The sequence below is a fragment of the Nicotiana attenuata genome, chromosome 7, assembly GCF_001879085.1.
Source record: "Nicotiana attenuata strain UT chromosome 7, NIATTr2, whole genome shotgun sequence".
NCBI lineage: Eukaryota > Viridiplantae > Streptophyta > Magnoliopsida > Solanales > Solanaceae > Nicotiana > Nicotiana attenuata.
Window position 1 is genome coordinate 14343823 of NC_031995.1, and position 10107 is coordinate 14353929.

Below are 10107 nucleotides of genomic sequence, written 5' to 3' on the forward strand. Positions count from 1 at the left end.
CTGGTTTAAGATCCATTCAATTACCGAAATTCTAGCCCGTGCAAAAGTAAGGCCCAATCTTATATCCGGCCCAATTTGGTTGGGGAACAATAAAAAATAGTTAGATTTACTACAACTAATTGAAATTAGTGATAGTTTCAAAATCAATCAAAACTTAGCAACTTTTTCATGTGAAAATTAAATTTGAACAAAAATACCCTTAAAAATCCGGAAAATTTGTAGCATAAATATGTTGGAGTTCAAAATTTGTACATATGAGATTCCAGCATAATGTGGTGAGATTCATAATGCGGTGAGATTTATAATGCCGTAGAGTTCCAACATAATATGTTGGAAGCTTATACGCAGGAGTAATCCAACATATTATGCTGGAACTTTCCGTGTTTCAATTGGGTACTTTTGTCCAGATTTTATCGTCCGCATTAAATAGTGACTACTTTTCAATAACTTTGCAAACACTGGCTATCTTTCAATAACCACCCGTAAAAATGGCTATGTCATGCCATTCTGAAAATTTGGTTCCAATCTGGATCTTTACACAAACAATCGACTGGATTTAATATTTAATTTTTTTGACCAGTGTATATTAATTATACACGATTATATGTATACATGCATTATACACACGCTGACTATTCTTAGTTTCAGTGGTTGGTTTTGCGATTGTTTAGATCTATGTTGCGGACTCTCCAAAATACTGCACAATCGGATCCTCCAAAAATATACTACTTTTGAAGAATCAGATACGTACCCAACAATATTGTCGGATAGTGTGAACAACACAGATTTAGGTTCATTTTTCAATAGAAAAGTTATAAGCATATAAAGAAACATAAGCACATCAGAAATGTCAATATTTAAACAAAATAATTTCTTTCCATAGTCATTATATATATATATATACAATATAACGAGAAAAAGTGCTTCTCGTACTGTCTAATCTTGTGGGGAACTGGCTTTTTAGTTGTATGAAAGCCTATAGATTCTTGCTTCTTGCTCAAGCTAGGAACACTGATGCTAGCTTGTGCAAACTACTTAAAATATTCTTGTACTTCTTCTTTTCTCCCTTTCGATCCTTTCCTTTTCTATAGCATCGTGATCGTACTATTTTATTAATATAAGCTCATGAAATTGAGAAATTTAGATGAAATTATAAATATTACTAGAAATTTAGTATTTAAAGAAAATGGCTTTCAAGTATCATTTACTTGGAGTTTAATCAGTAGGAGAAATTTATAATTTAAAACTAGAAGATTTAGAATTTATAGATTTTAAATCTCTAAGATTTCAAATGACATGTTTTCATAAACTCAAAATAACGAATAGAATGAATCGTGATTTGAGTTTGTCTTAAATCAAAATTTCCTCTAAGTATATCCCAATAGATAACGAAAGATATACTTTTTTGAATTTGAAGTAAATGGCATCGAATACTGTATCTAAATAGATATATATACACAGAAAATTGTTTTATCTTGAGGAAGAGTTGAATTGGGTGAGGAGTACGAATAATGGCTATCCGATATACAAAGTATTCCACATTTATGCAGGATTCGGACTTGGGTGAGTGTAATACGAACAATTAGATAAATTACGAATTCTGAGGTGTGGAGGGTAAAGTAATTCTATGTGTGTACCTTAAATTCAAAGTCAAAAAAGCGAATGGAAACTCACCGATTTTATCTTTCGTCCATTGATAGATGCCTAAGCCACATTATATTATTCTTTACTCCTTAGCTGGTTTATACCCAACTTTATTTCTATGCAATATAGGGAATCCCAAGAGAAGGAAAAAGCAGGCAAAAAAGCACAAACAAAGCTAGCATTGTATGGACAAAAGAAGCTTTTCTTAAAAGCTACAGATATACTGTGGTATTATTAATTTTTTGTATATACCATTACTAAGAGCCTATTTCATTATATCTCACTAGCTATTTATACTACTATGGTATATCTCATGTAAACATACATTTTTCTGTTCCTTCCCTTAGGGTCGTTGAAGTTGATAAAAAAAAAATGGCTAAGATGTTTGGTATTTTTGCATGCTTACTGATTGTAGCCTTAGACGCCATAGCTGGGATTCTTGGAATCAAAGCAGAAGCAGCTCAAAACCAGGTATATCTCTTCCAAACAGCAATGCAAGCAATACATTATCAAACCCCTATTGACAAATTTGTGTTTGATGCATGGTATCTGATTATGTTTTGAGTTTAACTTCTATATACTGATATTATAGACAGGCTGATGACGATTCAATTGAACCCACAAGTTTCAATGCGGAACATAAATTTATATGTAAAAATCTACTAAACTTGCAACAAAAGTATATATGAACTTATAGTTTTAAAAATATAATGGCTTCAATACTAAAATATCTTAAAATTTGAACCCATAAAATTTAAATTCTGGATCCGCCTCTAATTATAAAAGAATTTTTATACCATCAGTTTACCTAAAAGATAGCTACAGGTAAGTGCCACTATAAGTAAAACTAGTTATTTGAGAAATAACACCAATAACATTACTCTGTTTTGTTGATATTGGAACAGGAAAAGCACCTGAAGTTGTGGTTGTTCGAGTGTAAAGAGCCAAGTCATGATGCTTTTGTACTAGGTGTAGCTGCAGCTTGTCTTCTTGCAATAGCACATGTTCTAGCCAATCTTCTTGGAGGTTGCAGCGTTTGCACTACTGATGACATTAAGAAAGCTCCCCCAAGCAGCCAACTATCAATGGCTTGTCTTGTTTTTACTTGGTATGTCTTCAACCCCTTCATTCATCAATCCTGGAAATGCATGCATTTTAAGACTAATCTTGTCATCTTTCTTTTTTCTTACCACATTTAACATGAATTCACGTGTACAACTAACGTTAAGCTAGTATTTGGACATAGATTTGAAAAAAAGAGTTTTTTAACTTGTGTTCAAAAAATAAGTTTTGGAAATTAAAGTTGTGTTTGGACATGCATTTTCTTTGAAGAAAAGTAAAAGTTTTGTGAGTGAGAAAAATTCAGCTAAAAATTGCACCAGTTTTCAGAAACATAAATTTTTTTTCACCAAAACATGATCATATTTCATAAACAAATAATGTTTTTAATTTTTTAAAATAAAAAAGGAAGCCAAAATTTATGGCCAAACCGGGGCTAAGAAAGGACTACTTAGGTGGGGGAAGGCAGGTTTCAACTTAGAAATGTGTAACATGTTTTATAATGTATGTACATTCACTAAGAAAGGTTGTACGTTTCAAGTTTATAAACAACCAGTTTAACGATGCTTCCAAAAGTTTCTTGTTAGATAAAAAAAAAAAAAAAAAATTTACCTCCTTTATCTACCATAGCGCTGCGAATTGTTTTTGGATAATTGTATAGTTGGAACAATTTCTATGCTTGGATGGAGTGATTGAAACATCCATGGACCTAAATCGCCAAGATAAGGAAAAAATATTATCTTGTACTCGGGATCTTTTTAAAATACTTTTTATGTATTTGATTATCTATTTATTTATTTTATTGGAATAATTAATACTCCAGTATAATATCTTGAACAGTGGAAAGGGAATTCCTTGTTGGGATGGGGTAAAGTGGTAGATCGAATTAGAACACTGTCCATGATTTGAGGTGAAATGTTACGTGTAATCAAAAGGACAGAATTACCATTGAGCCAAAAAGAGTTAAGAGTCAAAAAGTGTCCCTACATGCTGCTAATATATGCTTTCTGGGGTTTCAGGATCATAATGGCTATAGCAATGGGATTGCTCGTAATTGGGACAATGGCAAACAACAAGTCAAGAGCTTCCTGTGGGTTTTCACATCATCACTTCTTCTCTATTGGTGGAATTTTATGTTTTGTCCATGCCATCTTTTCTGTTGCATATTTTACCACAGCTTCAATGATACATACTTGCCCCATAGTCTAATATTATCAACTACTTTTCCCACGGCAAACCCTTTTTTAAGATTGCAAGTTCTTGATTTTCTACTTAGTTCTTTTTTTTTTTTTTTTGGTTTCGTCTTCTTTCTTGGGGCTGTCAGATAATGGAATATATTTTGGTAGAGTGGAACTCTCTGGCTTAGCCTATGATTGTGGATCGTAGTTAGAATTAGTATTGAAGACTATTATTGATAATCAATGTATCTTTATCTGGAAAATGGGATTCCTAATACACCTTCTGGGTGTCGAAAATCAAACTGCCTAGCACCTTTGCTGAAGGAAGAGGAGAAGTATGAGAGCCATAGCATCAAGGATGAAAACAAATACTTTGAGGTAAGATATTTGGTATACAGTACTTTCCATATTTAATAGGAGTACTAATAAGGGAAGGGAAGATGAGAGAAAAATAAGGTAACGATGCAATCACACCAAATCGGTGTTACTTTTCGTCTTCACGTACGAATGATTTAACGATACGATAAAATAAAATTTAAGTAACAATTAAAACAAATATTGCATTTAAAATAACAATACAATACAATAGGTAACAATCATCCGAACAAGCTGTAAGGGCTAAAAAAAATAGAACCCTAAAAGGAAAGAATATTAAGATAAAGAAATTGAACATTAAACGGAAAGAATATAGAGCAAAATAAGGAAATCACTCTGACAATGCAGCAAACCCACCAATCTATTAGCCCCTCGTAAAGATACTGTTATGACTAAGATCACACTCTGTCAAGAGAAGATGTATTCAGATGAATTCCAAAGAATTGAATGAGTGCTGCAAATGCCACACGCTTAAGCACCGGATACTTAGTTTTAAGGAAATACAGGATGATGCACTAAATATATGATTCATATAACAATAAGCTCCGTCAGAATAATCAAAGTTTCATGACTACACGTAAATATGAGTATTCCAGCAGTGAACAAAATCCAGCGCAACCAGAAATTTATACGAGGGGATTCAAAAAAATTCTAGGATGTCACGGTTGGACTCAAACCTATGACCTAAAGTAATTCCGAAACGCCTTTACTACTATACTTGAATTTTTCTACATGTCAAAAAGGGGATTCAACAGCTCACATATAACCCGAAAAAGATCATTTCTACTCTATTTACATAGTTTAATTTTCCAGCAAATGAAGTCCACCACCTTTTAACTTAAGCAGCAGAAAAACTCAGCATATAAGGTAAGTGCGCATCAAGTACAACAACGTGTAATCGCACAAGTGGGGTCTGGAGAGGGTGGTGCGTGTAAGCAGACCTTAAGGTAAGTGCGCATCAAGTACAACAACGTGTAATCGCCCAAGTGGGGTCTGGGGAGGGTGGTGCGTGTAAGCAGACCTTACCCCTACCTTGAGTAGAGAGGTTGTTTAAGATAGACCCTCGGCTCAAGAGAGGCATAAATGTGCAACAACAACAACAACAACAACCCAGTAAAATCACACTAGTGGGGTCATAAATGTGCATCAAGTAAATATCCAAATCGAGCAGCTGAAGTAAAAGTCTCAGAAAGCACCAAAAAAGAATGGTGCAAAGTAATTCTACAGGGCCAGAGGCCAGAGGAGAGGAGATAAAAGGTGGGGATGTTGCACCATAAATAGAATGAAGGTGAAGTGAGATAAGATGGAGCTAGGTGCTATTTGATATCTACGTCTCGGTCTCCCTGGAAAAAGGTATGACAGACAGATAATAACCATACAATAACTAGGATGGCTGACATGAAAAAAATGCTACAATCATTCCGTGCAATACAACATACTTAAGGATAGAATGACTGCCTAACTGACAATATTATATGGAAGCAAGTGTCATCTCTCAAGGGCTCAAAAGTTCACAAGATAAAAGTCAATGAAGAACAGATTAAAAGAGATGTATGATACTATAAAGCTGGACAATTCTTTTTTATAAGGTAAATTGGAAAAAATTACAGTGCAGGTAGCACATAGAGGATAAAGTGAGAGAAGATCGCCTGAGATAGCTTCGCCATATGTTATGCAAACCTCCAAATGCACTGGTCTTTAGGTTTCAGAATACGATAATTGAGATTTTAACAAGGGATAAGATACACCTAATCTCACATGGAGAAAAAAGTCTTTTAACACCTGCGTGATGTAGACTTAGTTAAGAACAAAACAAAATGGAAGAATAGATCTTTATGAGTGATGTAAATTAGTTGAAGGACAACCCAAGCTCAAAAACTGAGGAAGATAACATTTTAGTATTTCTTTCTGGAATAGGAAATGATAATTGAACTTTGTTCTGGTGGAATTTCTACTTCAGCTGCTTGCTTCCACCATTCAGATAGGATGCATGATTTGCAATATATGACGTCAATGTCACGAAAATTTAGGAAACTAAGCTCCCACTCACGACCCATGTAACATGTGTATGCATTTCATTGCAAACTTTTTATAGAGCCAATCACACTCGAACATGTAACGACTCAAAGGGTCATCACCTATTTCCTTACCCATTTTATACTTCCGAGGCCTGGAAAACCTTATTTAGGGTTGCCTCGATTTGCGTGCGCAGTCCGGGCACGTAGCCGAAAAGCTTAAATATGAATTCTGTGAGAAAAATGCTAAATTTTGATATTAAAATGAATAAATTTGACTTCGGTCAACATTTTGGGTAAACGGACCCGGACCCGTGATTTGACGGTCCCGGAGGATCCGTAGGAAAATATGGGACTTGGGCGTATGCCCGGAATCGAATTCCGAGGTCCCAAACCCGACAAATGAATTTTTGTGTAAAATTGTTTTCTGGAAATAATTAAGGAAATTGGAAATGAAATTTGATTAAAAGACTATGGTATCGGGCCCGTATTTTGGTACCGGCGTCCGGTACAAGTCTTATATATGGTTTAAGCGCTTTCTATAAAGTTTGGTTGAAAACGGACGTCGTTTGACGTGTTTCGGACTTAGAACTCTAAATTTGAAAGTTTATGAAGTTTGATGAAAAAGTGATGATTTTGAGGTTTGATTCCTCGTTTATGACGTTATTTTGGCGATTTGATCGCACAATTAAGTTCGTAGGATGTTGTTGAGTTAGTTTGTGTGTTTGGTTAGGCGCCTCGAGGGCTCGGGAATATTTTCGGAGGTGTTCGGGGTGGTTTTGGACTTAGGATGATAGCAGATTTTCTGCAATTTTTGCACAGTATTTTGCTTCTTCGCGTTCGCGGCCTTCAGCTCGCGTTCGCATACCTGTAGGCTCCCCCTTCTTCGCGTTCGCCTAGTAGTCCCCGCGTTCGCATAGTTCAGCCTCCCTCCTTCACCGCGTTCGTGAGTCCCCTATCGCGTTCGCGTATAACCAAATCCCGGACCCAGCCCATTCTTCTACGCGTTCGCGACTAGCATCTCGCGTTCGCGATGCCTTGGCCCATTTACCCTTCGCGAACGCGGCCCCCTTCCCGCGAACGCGAAGGGTATTTTTGCCCAGTGATTTTTAAAATTCAAAACAGAACCAGTGATGGGAAATTTCACAAAATACACACGAGTTCATCTTCTCCACAGCCCATAGGCGATTTCTAGAGCTTCCCTTCACCAAAGCTTCTTGGGTAAGTATTGTTTAACTTGTTTCCTTCAATTTCCTTCATCATTTATCAAATTCCTAAGCTCAAATCATGTAATCTAGAGTTGAAATTGGGGGAAATGGGTAGAGTTAGGGCTTTTCGATTTTCTTCGATTTAGACCTCGTTTTGGGGTCGAATTTGAAAACAAATTGTATATTCGGGCTCGTGGGGGAATGGGTGATATGGAATTGGTTCGAACCTTGTGTTTTGACCAAGCGGGCCCGGGGTCGATTTTGGAATTTTTGGAAGAAAGCTTGGAAATCTATAATTAGACATTGGGTTTGATTTGTTTAGTATATATTGATACTATGAAGTCATTATTGTATAGATTTGATTGAGTTGGAGCCGAATTCGAGAGGGAAAGCAGTTGCGGTGGATTGATTTGGCCGTGGAAGTTGAGGTAAGTGTTTGGTCTAACTTTAGCTTGAGGGAATAGGGGTTGAGTCTTATTTGCTACTTGCTAATTGTCGAGTACGATGTATAGGCATGGTGACGAGTATCTATACATTGATGTCTAGCATGACCGTGAGTCCTATATTGTGATTTCCATGACTTCGTTGTATTATTCATGCCTTGATGATTATTTCTATTTGTTGTGCAAAGATGTGGAAAGAATCGTGACCTATGGATATTGAGGAGCGTTGGCTCCAGTTGTATAGCGAATTGCGAAAGTATAAGTGATAATTGAACCTCTAGAGCATTGGCTCGAGTTGTGAAGTGAATTGTGAAGTAAAAGTGAGGAGAGAAAAGATCATTATGCTGTCCCTTGGCGGGCTATTGTCGAATTGTGGTTCCCTTGTATTGTGTTCTTAATTGATATTACAGATGCTTAGTTTAATGATTCCTTGTGTTGAGTAAGGACTAAAGTTATAGCTGCGGTAGTTATATGATGTCATAGGTTTGGTTATAGCTGAGGTGTTTAGGTGTAGTAACAAGTGTGATAATAGTTGTGGTAGTTAGATGTTGTAACAGGATTGATCATAGTTGTGGTAGTTAGATGTTGTAACAGGATTGATTATAGTTGTGGTAATTAGATGTTGTAACAGGATTGATCATAGTTGTGGTAGTTAGATGTTGTAACAGGATTGATTATAGTTGTGGTAGTTAGATGTTGTAATAGGATTGATTATAGTTGTGGCAGTTAGATGTTGTAACAGGATCGGTTATAGCTGCGGTAGTTAGATTTTGGAACAAGTGTGGTTATAGATGTTTCTCCCTTGCCGGGACGTAATTACTCATGCTATCGAATCCCTTGTCGGGAGAGTGTGGACCTTATCGATCTCTTGTCGGGACTCTCATTATAATTGTAAATATTATATATATGGATCGGGTTGCACGCCGCAACAATATTAAATATGGACCGGGTTGCACGCCGCAACAATATTGTATATGGATCGGGTTGCACGCCGCAACAATATTAAATATGGACCGGGTTGCACGCCGCAACAATATTGTATATGGATCGGGTTGCACGCCGCAACAATATTAAACATGGACTGGGTTGCACGCCGCAACAATATTGTATATGGATCGGGTTGCACGCCGCAACAATATTGTATATGGATCGGGTTGCACGCCGCAACAATATTAAATATGGATCGGGTTGCACGCCGCAACAATGTTATATACGGATCGGGTTGCACGCCGCAACAGAGATATAATGAAATGGGAGCGGGTGGTACGCCTACCACGAGATAGAATGAAATGGGAGCGGGTGGTACGCCTACCACGAGATACAACGAAATGGGAGCGGGTGGTACGCCTACCACGAGATACATGAAATGGGATCGGGTTGCACGCCTGCAACGAGATATGTACTGACAATGAAACCTGCTTTTATTTCCCTTATCTGTGTTGGAGTTAAATTATTGATGTTCTTTATTATTCTCTTGATATTCTGTTTTTACCTGTTATTCCCCGAAGCATGTTTCCCCCTCCCATTCTTACTTGCTTATACCTGCTTTTACTTTCCGCTGTATTTTTATATGACTGCACAGGTTTATTTGATAGTCTGGTCCTAGCCTCGTCACTACTTCGCCGAGGTTAGGGTAGGCACTTACCAGCACATGGGGTCGGTTGTGCTGATACTACACTCTGTGGTCTTTTGCACAGATTCAGGTATTGGACAGCATCAGTAGTTGGAGGGCTTCCTTCAGCTTCCCCGGAGACCCAAGGTAGACCTGCAAGCGTTCGCGGGCCCTGGCGTCTCCCTCTATTTTATTCCCTGTTTCATTTTCTTTGTTTCAAAAACAACTTATTGTATTTTCCTTCGGACTTTGTTTGTAGTGACTCTTAGACAGTCTGTGACACTGTGACACCAGATCTTGGGTAGAGGCTTATGTTGGATTTCCGCATTTCCTATTCAGTTCCTTTAATTTAAGACTTTCGCTTTATTATTAAATTCCAATGTTGCATGCGATTGCTGATATTTGCTAAAAGAGGTAATTAAGGTTTGGCTTGCCTAGCTCTCACTAGTAGGCACCATCACGACTCCCGAGAGTAGAAATTCCGGGTCGTGACAGAACAAACAGAGGAAGCAAAACTATAAATCCCAGATAAACCATTTCACTTGTAATAAAACTAAAGAAGCAAATAACATG

The 10107-nt window shown here is 37.1% G+C and overlaps 1 protein-coding gene across 1 annotated transcript; it reads left to right on the forward strand.

Moving 5' to 3' along the window:
- On the forward strand, positions 1931–4073 carry LOC109230410. Its single transcript, XM_019395921.1, has 3 exons — positions 1931–2115; positions 2550–2752; positions 3723–4073. The coding sequence occupies exons 1-3, from the start codon at positions 2017–2019 to the stop codon at positions 3910–3912; spliced, it is 492 nt and encodes a 163-aa protein (XP_019251466.1). The 5' UTR covers positions 1931–2016; the 3' UTR covers positions 3913–4073.